At 41.1% G+C, this 19836-nt stretch overlaps 1 protein-coding gene across 1 annotated transcript in view; it reads right to left on the bottom strand.

Moving 5' to 3' along the window:
- Positions 1-19836, bottom strand: part of nbas (NBAS subunit of NRZ tethering complex) — a 175716-nt gene that overhangs the window by 98143 nt on the left and 57737 nt on the right. The window contains 10 exon segments of the mRNA XM_089021896.1: positions 1348-1512; positions 3435-3518; positions 4760-4917; positions 6531-6644; positions 12690-12803; positions 14340-14452; positions 16915-17069; positions 17139-17216; positions 19303-19405; positions 19599-19721. Of these exon segments, the coding sequence (XP_088878022.1) occupies positions 1348-1512; positions 3435-3518; positions 4760-4917; positions 6531-6644; positions 12690-12803; positions 14340-14452; positions 16915-17069; positions 17139-17216; positions 19303-19405; positions 19599-19721 (1207 nt within the window).

Raw genomic sequence — 19836 nt, 5'->3', positions numbered from 1 at the left:
TTGTTATTTTTGGACATTATTAAGCATTATAAAGCTGCTAGACAATGTGCAAAAATGTGTCCACTCCAGTGCCAGGGTTTTTCTCATTTTCACTGAAATTGCAGGACCCACAGAATATTGAGTTTTAGAACTAAATAAACATTCAGTTCAGCGTAAGAAACCTGAGACTCTCTTCTTTTATCAGAAAAAAAAATGTTAATTTCTAAGTTATGTAGGTCTGGAGTTATCTGAGCTTGAAAGGAGGGCGGCTGTACAAAATACAATACAATAAAAACCATACACTTTGATTTATATTGCGCTTTAACAACAGCCGAAGCTGTAAAAAAAGTTTTCAGAATACATAAACCAGTGTCTGAAACTCATGGCAAAAAGTTAGTGGACACCCGAGCAGACAACACTGAAAAGTTGCTTGCCCGACCAAAAAGTTGCCTGCCCCATTTTTCACAACTTGAAACACAATAAGACGACTAATCGCAAAAAAAAAAAAACATGGTTGACTGAAAAGTGTACTTGAAAGTTTTGATAGCTGCTAAGAAAGAGGAGGCCACGTGGCTTGTAGCGGTTTGCTTGTAGCTTTTGCTTTATTGAATAAAACAAACATTTGATTTGAAGAAAATCTTTTTTTTTCCTTGAAGGAGTTGTCGGCCACCTGGGCCGAGACGTTTTGAATGTTGTATGCCCGGCGTAAAAGTTGCACACCCCAGGCCTCCGGGCAGGCGTTATTTCAAACACTGACATAAACATTCAATGAAGCGTATGAAACCTTAGACTCTTTTCCTTCAAAAAAATGAGTCAATTCCTAAGTTATATGGGTCTGGAGTCATCTGAGCTTGAAATGGGGGTGACTGTACAAAAGGCAAATACTTCAGTGTAGAACGAATTGGCAAATGGTGAGGATAGTTTTTGCTGTTTTGAATGTTGCTGTGCCGATTACCATTTTGTGTTTGGGAGCCTTTTAATGAGCGAGCTGCTTGTTCTGTAGCCACAAAGGGCCATATGTCTTCTTGTGCCGGTCCCAAGCCCAGATAAATACAGAGGGTTATGTCAGGAAGGGCATCCGACGTAAAAACTTGGCCAAAACAAACATGCGGATCAAACATCGAAAGATGGAGGACACTGATTTGCTGTGGCGACCCTTTGAAGGGAAAAGCCGAAAGGAAAAGAAGAAGATGAAAGTCAAATTATTTTTTACCTATTACCTAGCACAGCTACTGAAAGGTTTTATGTCTAGTCGAGGGGTTTGCTTGAGCACGTACTTCCATGAGAACAACGTGTGACAATGTTGAGTCCTGCCTTATTGGTTGACGGCATGAAAAAATAAATAACAATACATTTAACAGCACATACATGCAGCGGGCGTAGATAGTTGAGCGACTGCTTCCACCAGCGGTGATCGCTTACTGCGTTCAGCACGGCCTTGGTGGTCAGACTTGTCGTGGCCAGCACCTCCATGGTCTTGGCTGTCGTCCTGTGGAGCAGCTCCCCAGCCGTCACCGCATGGGGACCCGCCGCCTGAAAGCAGACAAATATAGAGATGGGTTGGACAGATAGAAACATAGCGAGGTGGGTAGGTGGTCACCTAGGTAGAGAGAGGCAGAGAGAGGCAGAGAGAGGCAGAGAGAGAGAGAGAGAGAGAGAGAGAGAGAGAGAGAGAGAGAGAGAGAGAGAGAGAGAGAGAGAGAGAGAGAGAGAGAGAGAGAGAGAGAGAGAGAGAGAGAGAGAGAGAGAGAGACAGAGACAGACAGAGAGAGAGAGACAGAGACAAAGAGATAAATACATTGCTGTCAGAATCAGAATCATCTTTATTGGCCAAGTCTGGAGAACCTACAAGGAATTTGTCTCCGGTAGGAAACGCCGCACTACTATCATCATAAAAAAGACATGACAAATAAATATGGAGGACACTGATGAAGGCTAATCTCATCTAATCTAATTTTATCTAATCTAACCAAATTCCTTAATGTAAGTGGTCCCTCTCAGGAAAAACTGTGAGACAATGTGCAAAGTATCAAGCAGACAGTGGTTCAAGCGAGTACAGAGATGAAGCTACAATGATTATCATAGGATGCTGTTCCACAGAGTTGTGCAAAAATTGCAAAGAAGCACTATACAGTTGTATTTTTCGTTCAGCAAAAAGGTCGGTGCTGTTGGACAGTCTATGGCTGGATGGGTGGGTGCATGGCTTGAGGAATCCGCGCTGAGAAGAAAGGAGCGTCGATGCATATGTGGAACTGTCGCGGCTTGGAATTGAGGCGGATTTACGTGGGACAGTCTCGTTTCGTCAATAGATGCTACAGATTCGTGTTTGCTTTCAACATTTAGCTTGTAGTAGACGTTCAAATTCCACCATGACGTCCCTGATCCATTGGTGAAAAGGACACTTTCATCATCTTTCATATAGAACTGCCTCATGCAACAAGGCTAGTACAGACAGTGATTAAGAATGAATGACTCTCTGTCTTTGAGTTGCTATATTATTTGTTATTTAGTTTATTTTTTGTTATTTTGACTTCAAGATGGTGCGGCAAGAGTGGCTTTCCAGCAGCTCATGTATTTTGTTTTTCTACTTCTTTCAGTCCTTTCATAACTTTTCTGCTGTGGAATGTAAATTTCTCCACTGCGGGACGAATAAAGGTAAATCCAATCCAATCCAATACGTGGGTTACTGTTTAGGGAGTTAATGGCGACGGGGGAAGAAAATGTCTGCTGGATTTGGTGCACATGGATCGGTATGCCTGCCAGAGGGAGTAGCTGGAAAAGGTGGTGGGCAGGGTGCAGAGGGTCCAGTAAGCTCATCCATCCATCCATCCATCCATCCATCCATCCATCCATCCATCCATTCATCCCACTCAAGCGAGATTGCAGTTGTCGACTATAAAAATCCAAGGCAGTAAATGTGGATATAGTGCGTGGTATACCCACACCAGGAAGGATTTTAAAAGTCATATAGTGGGGGGGGGGGGGGAGTGGCCTGGCCGCTGAATCTCTCATCAATACTTAAGACACTCACTCACTCACTCAAGATGTTTGTTTTGAAGATAAACACACTAGGAGGCCTCTGGAGATGCCTGGAAGGCGCAAGCGTCTCGAAAGGTGAGGAGCAGGGGACAACAAAATGACAGCAGATCGCTTCAAATGAGCAGCCACCCATCCTAAAAAGGCGACGACATGATAGGTCATTCGACATTCTATGCCAACTCAAGTTATCATAATGTTGGCCCAGTTGACAGCCCGGGAAAGAGGGAAAGAAACAAAACAATAAATTCTCTAAAAGAACCGCAGAACCATAACACTGGATTTACACCTCAGTAAAGATTCAGGAAGACCACAGGAATTCACACAAAGTAAGATGTTCAGAGCGGAAGACCATCCAAGCTAATTGATCAGATATTGGGGGGCAAATGTATAAACTAAATCGATACAAACAAACACACCTTGGACGAGTTACTCTCCTCGGCTTCTCTTGCACACTCTGCAATCTCAGGCTCCATTTGGTAGTTGACTGCCTGGTACAACACCTGCAGCACACACAGAACAGCCAAAAATGGAGGATATCCTTTTTGTTTTATACTGAGAAGGCTAGTGTTTGAGCCTATTTTCAGTTTTTCACGTTTGTTCTGGCACTTTAACAGCTTGTTAATTAATGATAAATAAACAAAGAAACGATCAAGCAAATAAATAAATAAACACAGTGATAGCTCCGCTGACCAACATTACAGCTCACAAACTTTTCGCCTCAAGACCATTAAATTCGTGAGCATATAGTCTCTGCTGACGAAACCAAACCACACGGTCGAACAGCGCCACGGTGGCTGGCGGACTAGTTTTCAGCGGATGAAACCAAACCACGGCATACCAGTTCGTCACCCCCTTTCTTTGAGTGCGGACGTGGTTTGTGTTTGATCGACATTTTGGACCATATCGAGTGTACTTTTGCTATTATGGTACTGAAAAAGACCCCACCATAAGCTAGTGTTAAGCCTAAGAAGAGGAAAATTACGATCGAGCAGAAGAAGATCATTGAAAAACACGAACGAGATGTGCGTTTGTGTGACTTAGCGTCCCAGTACCAGTAGGCTAAGTCTACTATTGCTACCTCACAACTCAGAAAGCAACAGGTGTCAATTAATAGGCTTTTAGTCAGCAAAAAAAAGTCTCCTAAGAAGCAAAGAAGAGAAGACACACCGGAGGTGACTCTCCTTCCAAACAGTAACTCCCTCCCTCCTCCTCCCACTCCATTCCATCAAGCCATTAACTTCCATCACATAGGTAAATAAAAGACTTTATTATATAGTACAGTTTATTTCTTTAATTACAATACAATAGCACATTTATTATACATAAAATACGGTATATTTTGTGTAAGGCTTATTTAGTAGAAAATTATGTTTTATGGGGACATGGGAACTGATTCTTCTCATTTTAATGGTTTCTTATGGAAAATAAGCCAGGCAAGGAAAAAATGAATATGAGCATGGGTTTTAAACAAAACAAAAAAAATAATAATTGTAAATATCTTTAAATGAGTCCACTGTAACAAGATCGGATTGTTATTGGATTTTGGACCAGCTTCTTCGAAGTTACAGGCGATTGTGCCCCGTTGGTAATAGGTTTAAACATAGCCAAATGAGGGCTTTAATCTCAGTTTTAACGGGAGAAAATGTTTTGGGCCAACCAACATATGAAAATTTCATGACACCTGAAAAACTGTTACAGTGTTCTGAACACTTAGCTTACCACAAATTGTTGTGGGTTCTACCTGAGTCTGCAGATCGCTGGAGGCGGCCAGGAGCATGTGGATGTTGTCTGGCGGACAGTGTGTGAGCGCAAAGGCCAGCAGCTGCTGTCTGGCAACCAGGTCGGTGAAGCCTTCGCACTGACCCAGCAGACTGCAAACATCCCAAGCCGGGCCGTAACCTGAAACATATGTCTAACTTTCTTTAACTGTCTGCTTGATCCCTCGATTTGTGATTTTCTTTGAAGCAATTTTACTCAGTACATTTTTTTCTTCCCCCAAGCGAGACCAGAGAAAACATAATCACATTAAATCCTTGCGGGCTAATTGTGTAAAACACACAGAGAACAACTACACGCGTCAACATGTTGTGTTCTAGTAATCGCGCTTTTGAGCACCGCACACACAAAAGCAGTCGACCTTGAATCGGACCGTCTGGGTGCGAGCAGGGTAATTGTTTAAAATTCATGTCAAAGGAAAGGTCAAAATCAGACTCAATCCATCATTAAGTTTCTAAAGACGATATACAGCAGCTTGTCACATGTGAAAAGCTCATCATCGATTTGGGATTTTAACAAACTTCATTTCGTTTTCTGTCTTCTTGCATGTGCTGGAAAAATGTATAACCAAGCAACCAATGAAAAGACGTATTGATAAAGTGGTACATGAAAGCATTAACTGCTAAAAGACATCCGCGCAACATAACACAAGTATAAAAAGATCAGACCGCTCATCTTGAACTGTCTATTTTTTCACAACAACTTCAAATTTCAAGCTTCAAGGTTCTTTTCAGTTGAGGTTTATCTTACAGTCATTCAAAATCTTCAACTGACCGCTATTCAAATATAAAAGAAGCATCAATGCAAAAGTCCAAAAAAAAAGTCGTTTGAAGGTTCCTTGGGCATTAACAGCATCAAATCACTAACAGGATCAACAAAGTACTAAAGGTAATTGACGCCTCTGCAAAGTTCGGAAATTGTTTATTTGCGAGTTGCTGTTCCCATATCAACAAATCTTAATTCATTCACTGCCAGACGATGTGGAAAAATGTGTCCATTCCAGTGCCAGGGTTATTGTCATTTTCACTCAAATTGCAGGACCTACAGAATATTGAGTTTTAGGACTATATGAACATTCAATGCAGCATAAGAAAGCCTGGACTCTCTTCTTTCATAAGACAAAAAGAGTTAACTCCCAAGTTATATCGGTCTGGAGTTATCTGAGCTTGAAATGGGGGCGGCTGTACAAAATACAAACCAATACATACATATTGGTTTATATAGTGCTTTAACACTGAAGCTTAAACAAAGTGCTTTTACACTATCTTCTTTCATCAGAAAAAAATGAGTTAATTCCTAAGTTATATAGGTCTGAGTTATCTGAGCTTGAAGAACAGCCGTCCGTACAAAAGGCAAATACTACCCCATTGTGGGAGGGAAAACATTGCCAGAGGTCTGACCAGCACTTTATTTGCACCCAAGCATGTCTTCGCTCTCTCCCGGCAAATTGGCGTTTTCGTGTTTATGTTTGTTAAAGTCATTATAAGTGCCTTGGACGAAGGGTCAGAGAGGACAGTAATTTCATCTGTGCTGTATGTCATGGATATTAGCATATTTGACAATAAAGCTAACTTTGACTTTTTTGACTTTGAAACAAGAAAAACCAAAACCCGAACAAATTCGGGAATGGCGCTCCACGTCATGCTTTCCAAAACCCGAATACATTCGTGAATGGCAGTGAATGAGTTAACATTATGCGCAGTGCTAATTTAGTTAGCACTGCGTGAACAACATACCTTCAACCATGAGACCCTGACAGTGGATATAAGAAGCCTTGAAGTCCAGACACTGGAGGGCTTGTTCAGCGAGCAGGGTCAACACTTGGCCTTTGCGGGTGGCCTCGTCATCCCCTTGACATGCACACACACAGGTAAATGCGGCTCGTAAAAAATTATTTTGCTTCATGTCGATGAACACGGCAAACTCATAATCCTGCTCATCACGTCTAACATCTGTCTCAATAAATCTCATTCCTCTTGTGGAAGGTCGGAGCGACAAGTTCGCATATTAATTGCTGTCCGCCCCAATAAATGAGGTTACTGCAGTGGCTCTTCATCTCTGCCGGGCACAAATTAAATATGGAGAAAGAGAGCATCAAGGAGGGCTGCCGCACTACACAATGTCGGTGACATTGCTTTTGGTCTTGACCACTATTTGTTCTATCAATGAATAAACATGGAAAAAAGACAAAATTAAAATAAAATGATTAAAGGACAACCAACACCACTTTTTTGTTTCCGAACTGACATCAGAAAAACGGTTTAGAGCATCTAAAATACCCAAAACACGCAGGCTGATATTTTGAGTCAAATGCAAAACACCAATAATAAATGACTAAAAGTGTCAAAAAACTACATCAAATTGAACCCGGAAGTGGCCAGTTTCAGAAGGTCCCGCCCCCTTGTTCGTGAATTCACGCCAAGACGTCTTGCCTTGCTCGAGAATCAAAACAATGGCTTCAGATTCGGATAAGATGCTTTCTTGTTACTCATCCAGTTATGAGTATGATTCAAATAGTTCTGAAGAGGAAAGCATAAATGTTTGCAATCGATTAAAGAAGTCCTTCAGGATCAATTCGAGCCATCAGGACTCCAATGTAGCGTCCCAGAAAATGCAGAAGATGCCGCCCAAGCTCCGTTGGAAATGGGCTGATTTGTCTGCTAGGAATTTGTGTCAGCGAATATCAAATACAGTAAAGTTTCGTTATATCGATATCAGTTATATCGATAGTACTGCTTATTACGATACTATTTCTATGAACACAAGGAGAAAATTTACATGCCGCAGGATCGGATATATCGGTAGTCCGGTTATATAGATATTTTTTCCGACTCCCGAGAATATCGCTATAAAGAGACTTTACGGTAGATGTCTTGGTGCAACACACAACGATTCACCATCGCGTTATTTAGGTGTTTTCCTTCTAATTTCGCCATCAACACGAAGTTTTCAGACCAAACAAAGTACCGCAAAATGCATTGTGTCTCCTTTCTCGGTCAGGGGCGTTCCTTCCGTGACGTGACGTCAGGAATCATTACCAACTCAAAAACAAGACTTCCTGAATATTCAGCGCAAGTCTTAAAACGTAAAATATAGCTATATGCCGTGGAATCTTTGTAAAATACGCTCAGTAGAAGTCATTTGAAGCGATTTTACAAATTATGGACACAAGCTGTCCGGAGGAGTTGGTTGTCCTTTAAGAAAGGATAGTAAGTTGTGTTTTTGTATACGGTGCTTAGTACAATATGGCTGAAATAATTCAACCAGCATTACCATTAGTGCAGTAGTGTGAGTCAAACAATAGCTATGTCTTTGTTACAATGTCACTTTTTTTATCTTGAACTGATTCACTGCCATTCCCAAATGTATTTGGGAATTGAAAAGAATGATGTGGAGCGCCATTCGCGAATTTGCTTCGGGTTTTGGTTTTTCTTGCAGGGGTGTGGATCAAGCTTCGGTCAGACTTTTTCCCGACCACAAGGGGGCAGCGCTTGCCTTTGGTACCCCACCCGCAATTCAGATAACTCTAGAACCAAATAAGATCGACATAAACTTTGTTTTTTTGAGAGAGTCTAATATTTCTTATGCTGCATTGAAGGTTAATGTAGTCCTAAAAGTCAATCTTTTGTGGGTCCTGCAATTTGAGTTAAAATGGCAAAAACCCTGGCACTGGAGTGGACACATATTTGCACATCATCTGGCAATGAATGAGTTAACTCGCTTTCCAACTGGAAAGAAAACTAATGTTGACAACTTCACATTTACGTAACATATTGACACTGCTAATTATTGACTTTAATGCTAGTGAATTTGTACATTTGTCATGTAAACTACTATACACAATGTAAAAATCAGTGGATTTGGCATAGATCCTAGTGGAACATCACCAGTAGCTATGCATGGGGTTCTACTCTTTATGATGGATGTTGATTTTCTTATGATGGACTTTGGTTTTCTACTGTAGTGACAGGACCATGACGTCAGGACATGTAGTCCAAAATGATGTAGGATAATGTGAGATGATTTTTTTTTTAGGGCGACGGCATTTCAAATATTGGATTGGATTCACCTGCATTAGTCTCGCAGTGGAGAAATTTACATTTCACAGCAGGCAAGTGATGAAAGTAAGAGGAAAGGAAAGGAAGAAGTAGAAAAACAAAATCTTCAGCTGCTGTAAACGCAGCCACTCTTGCTGCGCCATCTTGAAGTCAAAACAACAAAAAATCGAAATAACAAATAACTTTACACAACACAAAAGACACAGTGATCCAATCTTAATCACTTTCTGCAAAAAAAAACAATTCTAGATGAAATACATTTCATTTATGAGCGCATTTCAAAACTCTCAAGGTCACTTTACAGTCACAGGATTTTTTTTTCTGTGGGTGAGAGTGGCAGCCACACGCGCCAGCGTTCACTCAACCTGGAATAACTCAAATAGATAGAAAGCTAGCTCATAGCTAGCTAGCTAGCTAATATGTTTCCTGACTCAAATAGCTAGCTAGATAATAGATAGCTCATAAACAACTAGCCAAAATCTAGAATATTTACTATTTTGACAATTTTTGACTTGTTGTTTTTATTGCAAACTGTAATTTTCATTAATAAACCGTAACAGGGAATGGGATAATGAAAACCGTCAACGAGTTCAGGCCTGATCCACCAAACTGGCTTACGGTTGACTGCGTAAAGTATGTGAGGATCAAAGCGGCCTTTTCACCAGTGGATCAGAGACATCATGGCGGAATGTGCACTTCTGCTACAAGCTAAATGTTGAAAGCAAATACGAAGCTGTAGCATCCATTGACAAAAATGAACTGTCTCGCATCTCCTGTCCCACGTAAATCTGCTTCAATACCAATCCGGGACAGTTCCACATACGTATCGGCACTCTGCCCATCATGGAAACATCACTACAAAGAATCCACGCATGTCAGCGCAATGTCATTCAGGGCCAACTTCGGGGAAAAACTAAATAAATAAAGCATCAGCTCAACGCCTATTCAAAATCCTGAATGCGAGACAAATCCCTTTTTACCCCTTCTCATAATTCCTGTGGTGGCCATGCCGATAAGGAATCTCCATAAAAAAAAAAAAATTCCAGCTGTGTATCCTTCAAAAGCAGCCCACGTCACTTTTTATTTGAAAATGTGTTTATTCCACCTCTCATCTATCGCTCTGTGTGGTGAGAGGGCACCCGATGATGGGATCCAAAGAGAACAAAATGCCCCAATGCTGGTTGTCAGAATATCAGGGTGTTTTTTTTTTTTTTTTATTTTTTTTTTTTTGGGGGGGGGGGGGGGGGGCGTGAGGGGATAAATATAATTATTTTGTCTCCACTAAATCAAGCCTTGAGCTGTCAATCAACAGCAAGCCACAAAACAGACACTGAAAATAAAAATAGTGTCACTGTGGTGTCACTGATAATAATAATAATAATAATAATAATAATAATAATAATAATAATAATAATAATACATTAAATCTATCAGCGCCTTTCAAAACTCTCAAGGTCACTTTACAGTCACAGGATCAGTATTTCTGTGGGTGAGCAACCACACGCGCCAGCGTTCACTCAACCGGGAATAAGTCAAATAGATCAAGATAGCTAACTAATAGATAACTAATAGCTAGCTTGCTAGCTAGGTAGCCAGCAACGGTGAACCCGTTCAACTAGGAATAACTCAAATAGATCAAGTTATATAGTTAGCTAACTGATGACTAATAGCAGTTAGACAGCTAATAGATAGCAAATAGCTAGCTAGCTAGGTAGCCAGCAACGGTGACGCCGTTCAACTGGGAATAACTCAAGTAGATCAAGTTAGCTAGCTATCTAATAGATGACTAATAGATAGCTAGCTAGTTAGCTAGATAGCAACTAGATAGCCAGCTAGATAGCAAGCTAGGTAGCCAGCAACGGTGACCCCGTTTAACCGGGAATAACGCAAATAGCTCAAGTCAGCTAGATAGCTCATAGATGACTAATAGATAGCTAGCAAATTAGCTATATAGCAACTAGATAGCCAGCTAGATAGCAAGCTAGGTAGCCAGCAACAGTGACCCTGTTCAACCGGAATAACTCAAATAGATCAAGTCAGCTAGCTAGCTAATAGATGACTAATAGCTAGCTAGCTAGCTAGTTAGACAGCTAATAGATAGCTATCTAGGTAGCCAGCACCGGTGACCCCGTTCAAACAGGAATAACTCAAATAGATCAAGTTAGATAGCTAGCTAATAGATGACTAATAAATAGCTAGCTAGTTAGCTATACAGCTAATAGATAGCAACTAGATAGCCACGTAGGCAGCCAGCAACAGTGACCCGTTCAAACGGGAATAACTCAAATAGTTATTTAGTCAAGTTAGCCAGATAGCTCATAGATGACTAATGATTAGTCAAGTATGACTCTGAACAACCAATGAGAGGCCTGAAATTTGCTTCTGTCATCAAGCGCCAGCCACTGGGTGTTGTGAGGGCAAATTTGAAACCTGACGGTTCTAACAAAACAGCTGCATTGCTGAGTGAAGGTATGCACGAATGATCCTGCGCAAAAACAAAAAAACTGGACACTTGTAGTGTAAATATGGGTTGAGGCAATACATCTGCATATATCAATATGCCTTTCTTGATACTTGCACTATGTACAGTTTTTTTTATGAAACGGTTTTGCACATTTACAGTATAAAGTTGAAATTTTATTTTACTATTCTTAGAATACAGTGAGACATTGGCTTATGAACTTAATTGGTTCCCAGACAGAGTGTGTAAGGCGAAGTGTGTATCCCAAAAATTACTTTTCCACAGGAAACCATTAAAATTAGAATAATCCGTACCCAGGTCCCCATCACATCTACTTTGTAATTTTCTAAGCCTTAAAACTACACAAAATATACCTTATTTTATGTATAATAAATGTGCTATGGTATTATAATTAAAGAAAAAAACTGTACTATATAATAAAGTCATTTTATTTACCTTTGTGATGGTCGTTGATTGCTTGATGGAATGGATAGCTTTTTTGCATAAAGTGTTTCACGGAGCTCTGGGTTGTACATCTTGGAAGTTGTGATATTGCAACAACAACAGATGCAAGCAGACACACTAGAAACATCATTAATAGCTGGTTCTCTTGCTTGTCTTTTCATTTCAAATTGAACTGATGGCTAGTGCGGGTTATTTGTGGAGCGTGATTGATGGGAATTTTAACCTTGCAGTCTACACCCTGCCTTTGAACTTTCAAAGTTGAAACCAGTCCAAATGTCACTGTTTTCTATTCATTTTGTCTCTCTCTCTCTCTCTCTCTCTCTCTCTCTCTCTCTCTCTCTCTCTCTCTCTCTCTCTCTCTCTCTCTCTCTCTCTCTCTCTCTCTCTCTCTCTCTCTCTCTCTCTCTCTCTCTCTCTCTCTCTCTCTCTCTCTCTCTCGTCTGCCTGTCTCTTTCATGTTTAAACCACCGCCCCTCACTGCTGCGTTCTTGACCAATCACGTGGCTTGAACCGAAAACTGGGGGTGGGGAAAACAAGCCGGTGCCATTTTCTTGAAGGAGAACGGGCTCGTTTGCGAACGACACATCACTCATTGTGGCAGCTCCGTGTGTATCCAGAAAAATAGTTTGTTTCGTACGCCAAGGTAAAATTTTCATGAATTTAAGGTTCGTAAACCAAAAAGTTCGTAAGCCAAGGGGTTCGTAAACCGAGGTATCACTGTATCTTGTTTTAATATTCCCCCCCCCGTCCCTCCTCCACCCCATCCCCTTTCAAATTGCTACTGTGGACTGCAAATTTCCCCATTGTGGGACAAATAAAGATTTTCTGATTCTGATTCTGATGTCAAGTGTCGGCGAAGTCAAGTACGAAGAGGCGGGACGGCGGGTCGACGGAGTGTGAAGCCAAACTACCTGCCACTCGCAGAAGAGACGCCACACTGAGTAGAGTGGTGGACTGCTTGTAGGCGGTGGCGCAGTGGGTGACGCACTCGTTTACCAGAGACAGACGGTCGGAGCGCAGACGCACTACACGGCGGGACACAAAGGCAAAACCTCAGACAAAAAGAGCCATACTCATTTCAAAAACACAACCGCGTGGAAGATTTCCAAAGTCCAATCGGCGCTAACAAAAATCATGACCGCTGAAAATGGACAATAGAGAAAGATGTTCCTTTTTTTTATTAATATTTTCAAAAATAACCAACGTCACTTTTTTGTTTTTTAACTGACACCAGAAAAACGTTTTATAGCGTCTAAAATACCTAAAACACACAGTATAGTTTTAGTCAAATGCAAAACACCAATAACAATGACATAAAGTGTCCAAAATCTGCAAAAAAATTGAGCTGCGAATTGGGCATTTTCAGAAAGTCCCGCCCCAGTTCGTGACGTCACGCCAAGCCGTCTTGCATTGCTTGTGAATCAAATCAATAGCTTCAGATTCGGAGAATATGCTTTCTTGTTACACATCCAGTTATGAATATGATTCAAATAGTTCTGAAGAGGAAAGCATACATGTTTGCAATCGATGAAAGATTTTTTTCCACGAGTGTCAACATTTACCTTTTGTCCACGTATTAGCGCTTTGTTACAGCTTCAGCTGTTGTTAAAGCGCTATATAAATCAATATGTATGTATTGTATTTTGTACAGCTGTCCCCATTTCAAACTCAGATAACTCCAGACCCATGTAACTTAGGAATTAACTTTTTTTCTGAAGAGAGTCTAAGGTTTCTTACGCTGAATTGAATGTTGATGTCATCCGAAAACAATATTCTGTGGGTCCTGAAATTTTAGTAAAAATGACAAAAACCCTGGCACTCGGGTGGACACATTTTTATCTGGCACTGAATGAGGTAACTGTTTATTTAACTTCACCATTGCGATAAGGAACACTATGAATTGAAAGGTTATGTAGGTTCAACTTAAATAGTTTTAACACAGTTTTTCTTCAACATTTATAACTTAGAGGCAAGGAAGAACTTTTTTTGAAGCAGTTCTTCCACTAGGAAGTCGCCGGCAGCAACTGTAGAATCTTTTTGGGCCCAGCACAAAAATGAATTGTGTAATTGTGTGCAATGTGGCACATATCACCTGAAGCAGAAAGCGCTCATTTATTATCAAATCCTTCCATTTGGTACCCCCCGTGTGCTGAAGATGAGGACAAAATAAAATAAAAATGTGTGTTCCTCTTTTTCAACGAAGGACAGGCGGCACAACAGTACGGCCCTGAGTGATGGAAAAGTCACACAATAACCTGACACTAAAAAATCTTTTCTTTGGCTTTTCTTTCTCGCCGTTTGTTGCCTTTGTCCCGCTATTTGGCAATGTAGCTTGACTTGAGTAGCAATAAAAAAATAGGGTTGCTGACAAGGGGACATAATTGAGGGGTGGCAACAAAGGGTGGAGGAAACAAAAGGGTTGTGAGGTGAGTGACGGGGACAGGTGTGTAATAATACAAATATTCCCAATCTGCGGCAGTTTTCCTTTTAAAAATATTTTCATTGTCCCTTGGCTGAGTGAAGCCGCTTTCAAATCCCCCCTCAAAGCTGCTGGCTTTTACCTTGTAGCGGCAGGATGTTGACACCAAAGTCATCCAGCATGCTGAGGGCGTCGATGAGGTCGATCTCCTCTTGAACGACCGGCGGGCAGTCGCTGATCAGCTGCAGACAAGCCCTTAAGGACACAACACGGCCAGATTTAAAACAATAACCCAGAGTGGGATATGATCCACAACCGAAAATCCGTGAAAAGCCATCAACGGGCTGGCTCACAGAAGTTTGACATCAATGTGAGGGTAATTCTAAGGCATCTCCTACTCAACCCACATGGATCAGCAACTTATACAAACATGCATTAACTCATTCACTGCCAGACGTGCAAAAATGTGTCCACTCCAGTGCCAGGGTTTTTGTCATTGTCACTTGAATTCCAGGACCCACATAAAATTGAGTTTTAGGACGGCATAAACATTCAATGCAGCGTAAGAAACCTTCGACTCTCTTCTTTTATCAGAAAGAAAGAGTTAATTCCTAAATTATGTGGGTCAGGCGTAATATGAGGTGGAAGTGGGGACGGCTGTACAAAAGGCAAATGCTCCCGCCACGTGGAAGGGAAAAAATATTGCCAGAGGTCTGACCAGCGTTTTATCGGCACCCATCGAAAGAAAAAAACAAAAAAGAGTTAATTCCTAAATTATACTGGTCTGGAGTTATATGAGCTTAAAATGAGGGCAGCTGTCCAAAATACAATGCCATACATACATATTGAATTATATAGCACTTTAACAACAGCTGAATCTGGAACAAGGAATCAGGAATTGCTGGCCCCATATGGAAAAGAAGAAACATTGCCAGAGGTCACGGCCAGCGCTTTATCGGCACCGAAGCATGAAAAAAAACAAAACCCGAACAAATTCGGGAATGGGAATCTACGTCATATTTTCAATTCCCAAGTAAATTCGTGAATGGCAGTGAATGAGTACATTTCGGTGACAAGGAACTATGACAAAGTGTGGTGAGTAGCTTCATTTAAAACAGAGGTTGTGTTTTGCCACCATTTTACAGCATCCAAGTGCAATTTTCGAGCGTTCCGGTGAGCGAGGCAGATTATCACGATTGTCGGCATAACTGGTGAAAATGAAAAGCGGGTGAGGCAGGGGAGGGGAACTGTATGCTTATTGGGGTTGCAGCGTCAATAACAAAAGGCGGCGATTACACCGAGTGCGTTTTGTAGCGGGGCCAAATGAGCCGCTTCATTATGGCCAAATCAAACATTATTCAGATGAATGTGATGTGCCTCCGAGATTCGCACGCTTTTTCCGGAATAAACAACATTCCCACTTCACTCCACTTAGTACACAAATTAGGCGCTCTTGTTGCCGGGCTGTTCCATCACGTAATTATGCCGACGGTGAGAAGAGAGAGAAGAGGAGGAGGGGTCGTGAGTGTGAAAACAAATGATTGAAAAAAAAGATTTGAAAATTGGGCTTTTGACCATTTTGGCCTGTGCAATCAATGATACTTTATTTGTGCAAAAGCATTTTAGTACAGTGATGCCTCATTTTACGAACGCTTTATCTAACGACCTTTTCGCCTTACGAACGTTAAATTCGCGAGAAAGGAATTTTGGCATACGAACAATTTTTTTCGGGAAACACACAGAGCGCCACAATGAGTGATGTGTCGTTCGCAAACGAGCCGGTTCTCCTAACAAGAAGCTGAAAATGGCAGCCAGATTTTTTTCCCTCTATTCCCCGACCCCAGTCTTCGGTTAAGGCCGCACGTGATTGGTCAAGATCCGTGGGAGAGGAGGAGAGGAGGAGAGGACACATGAAACAGAAACGCACACACACGAAAAGGGAGACAATAGAGCTTAAAATAAAAAAAACAAAAGTGAAAAAAACAAACAAAAGTGAAATGGTGAGAAAATGGATAGAAAACAGTGAAATTTGGATTTGTTTCAACTTTATTGATAGCTCAAAGGCAGAGTATAGACTGCAAGGTTAAAATATCCCATCAATCAGGCTCCACAAATAACCCGCACAAGCCATCTGTACAATTTGAAGAGAACATACAAGCAAGGGAACCAGCTATTAATGAAGTTTCTAGTGTGTCTGCCTGCATCTGTTGCAATATCACAACTTCTAAGATGTACAACCCAGAGCTCCTTGAGATACTTTGTGCAAAAAGCCATCCATTCCATCAAGCCATCAACGACCATCACAAAGGTAAATAAAAGAACTTTATTATACAGTACAGTTTATTTATTTAATTACAATACCATAGCACATTTATAATACATACAATATTGTGTGGAGTTTTAAGGCTTATTTTGTTGAAAATTATGCTTTATGGGGACCTGGGAACGGATTGTTCTCATTGTAATGGTTTCGTATGGGAAAGTAATGTTTGGAATACACACTTTTCGCCTTAATTGGTTCTGGGAATCAATTAAGTTCGTAAGCCAAGGTACCACTGTATTTGCGTCAGATAATTAATGTCGACTCAGAAAATTTGGGAAATATTTTGGAAAGAAATAAAAAAACAAATCAAAACCTTTTGAGGTTTTTCTTTTAGAAAAATGGCCGATTATTGCCCAATATGAGGAAGCGGTGGACTTGTGCGCAGACCTCTCACCTGGCTAATCCCATGCAGGGATCGGTGAGCGTGGTGGAGGAGTTGAAGTACTCCCTGGCGGCGGCAAGCACCAACTCCACGCTGTTGTCGTACGCCACCTTGACCACGGATCCTTTCCCGCGCGACGACACACCAACGGGATCTTCCTGGCGGATCTGGGAACAGCCAATGGATGATGAGACGCGCTTCACCAAAACAGACTACACTGGGAAGCGCCAACGTACCTTGGAACAGTGCATCAGCTGCCCCGCCAGACGTACGTTCTCCAGCCGGCTGGAGCACAGCAGGGATTCCACGAAGATCTGCAGTCAAAGTTGGAATTACATTTTAGAAAGAGCTTTCTTTGTTCTTTGGCTTTTAACGCAGCGTGAGATCGAACTCATCCTTTTAGTCTTATTTGTTTGTACCCTTTTAATTTGTTCCCATTTTGTTGTTTGCAAAGGATGTTAATTAAGTTGTCTTTATTTGTTGAATGCTCAATTTGCATTTAACTGCAACACTTAGCTTGGGTTGGGATTGCTGCTAAAGTGCTTCATAAAAAAAAGAAAAAGTTAAGCTGAAAAAAACAAATAAGGAATAATAAAATGTTAAAGTCAAATGGAAAGTAAATATGAAATTTGGATAAACATTTAGAATTGTCCATGAAAAATAAGAGAAGAAAAAAGGCAAAGAAAGAAGTCCATCATATCTCGTCGTACGGAACGGACACGATTATTTTTCAGCATTTTTGGCCACAACATTCATCAAGGAGGAGACTGTGCTGAGTGGTTGTACGTTTTCGGCAGCACGAATATGCCAGCACTGTTTTTGATTTACGAAGGATTGCCATTTGATTGTCATTGCTGCACAAATTTGGGGTGATTGTGTTTTTTTGCACATGTAACCGGCGCAAAAAAATCCGTAGGTGGAACAGTCGCGGCGTGGAATTGAAGCGGATTTACGTGGGAAAGGAGATGTGAGACAGTCTCTTTTCGTCAATGCATCCTACAGCTTCGTGTTTGCTTTCAACATTTAGCTTGTAGTAAACGTTCACATTCCACCATGACGAAGTGGTGAAAAGGAGGTTTTCATCCTCTCCTCTTTCATCGAGAAGTGCTTCATACAACAAAGAGGGTGCAGAAAGTGCTTAAGATTGAATGACTGTCTGTGTCTTTTGTGTTGTGTCATGTTTTTTGTTTAGTTTTTTTGTTGTTTTGATTTCAAGATGGCGCCGCGAGAGTAGTTGCTTTTACAGCAGGACCTGTATTTTGTTTTTCTACTTCTTCCTTTCCTTTCCTCCAACTTTCATCACTTTGCTGCTGTGAAATGTAAATTTCTCCACTGCGAGATCAATAAAGGCCAATCCAATCCAACATTTACACATTACAAACATCAATAAAATGATGTGAGCATAAAAACAAACCGACTAAACATTTTGTTTTTCAAATCTATGCTTTTCTGTGACTGTAAAGTGTCCTTGAGAGCTTTGAAAGGCGATAGAAATAAAATGCATTATTATTATTAAAGTTATTTTTATTATTATTATTATAAGTTAAAAACATACAGTAAAGTCTCGTTATATCGATATCGGATATATCGATAGTCCCGGTTATATCGATACTATTTCTATGCACGCACGGAGAAAATTACATGCAAACAGGGTCGGATATATCGATAGTCCCGGTTATATCGATTTTTTTTTCGGACTCCCTTGAATATCGATATAACGAGACTTTACTGTATTTTCCTTTCGGCTTTTCCCACAGCAAATCAGTGGCCTCCTTCTTTAGAGGATTGATCCGCATGTTTGTTTTGGCCAAGCTTTTACTTCGGATGCCCTTCCTGACACAACCCTCTGTATTTATCCGGGCTTGGGACCGGCACAAGAAGACATATGTCCCTTTGTGGCTACAGAAAAAGCAACTCGCTCAGGAAAAGGCTGCCAAATGACAAAATGGTAATCGGCACAGCAACATTCAAAAAAGCAAAAACTATAGTCACCATTTGATGACAATGCTCTGATCTTACCGTGCAACATACCATATAAAAATTTTATATACAGTAAAGTCTCGTTATATCGATATCGGTTATATCGATAGTACTGCTTATTACGATACTATTTCTATGAAAGCAAGGAGAAAATTTACATGCCGCAGGATCGGCTATATCGATAGTCCGGTTATATCGATATTTTTTCCGACTCCCGAGAATATCGATATAACGACTTTACTGTAGTAGAAACACATTTTCAAATAAATACGACGTTAAAAAAATCTGATGTTCCAAAATCTGCCTTCTCTGCGAGTTAAAAGGCAAAGCGGGATGACAAAAAAATGATTTGAATGAATAATACCGCAAAAAAACAAACCCAACGATCATAAAAAAAATTGGATCTTATTTCCATTGCACCTGGTGGCATGTGTGCGCTTTCAGACACGTGTAGACATTCTGACGCATGTCCAGCAGATCCTGCAGCAAACCCCTCCACAGCGACTCGCCCACTGCAGGCTTTCTGCACACAAAACATGAGCTCCAAACTAATTACCTCCAACGGGACCTTAATCCATATAATCAGTCCCGAGATCCAAAAGCACGTAGCACAAGAACAGTACAAAAAAAATTGGAGCGTTGTTATTTTGTGGCATCTCATATGGTAGCGGATAACCACGGAAGCAGCCGGAGAGTGTTGCATGGCGGTGTCGTACTTGCGTCCGGTGTGTCGGCACAGCTTGACCATGAGCTGGTAGGCTTCCTCTGGGGTATTCTGACTGTTTCTGATATACGAAACAGGCTTCTGCAGACCGTGTTTTTCCAGAACCTCGGCCACACTGCCAACACAAGCATGGAGTGGAAAGTCACACGTTTGCGCTTCAGGTAAAACAAGTCGACAGGTTGACTGGTGAAATCCAGGCAGCTCATTATCCTGACACCAGCAAATCCAGA

The sequence above is a fragment of the Hippocampus bargibanti genome, linkage group LG19, assembly GCF_051943395.1.
Source record: "Hippocampus bargibanti isolate YZ-2025 linkage group LG19, ASM5194339v1, whole genome shotgun sequence".
Taxonomy (NCBI): domain Eukaryota; kingdom Metazoa; phylum Chordata; class Actinopteri; order Syngnathiformes; family Syngnathidae; genus Hippocampus; species Hippocampus bargibanti.
The sequence above is the reverse complement of the archived record's forward strand: the minus strand, read 5'-3'. Positions and strand labels throughout refer to the sequence as shown.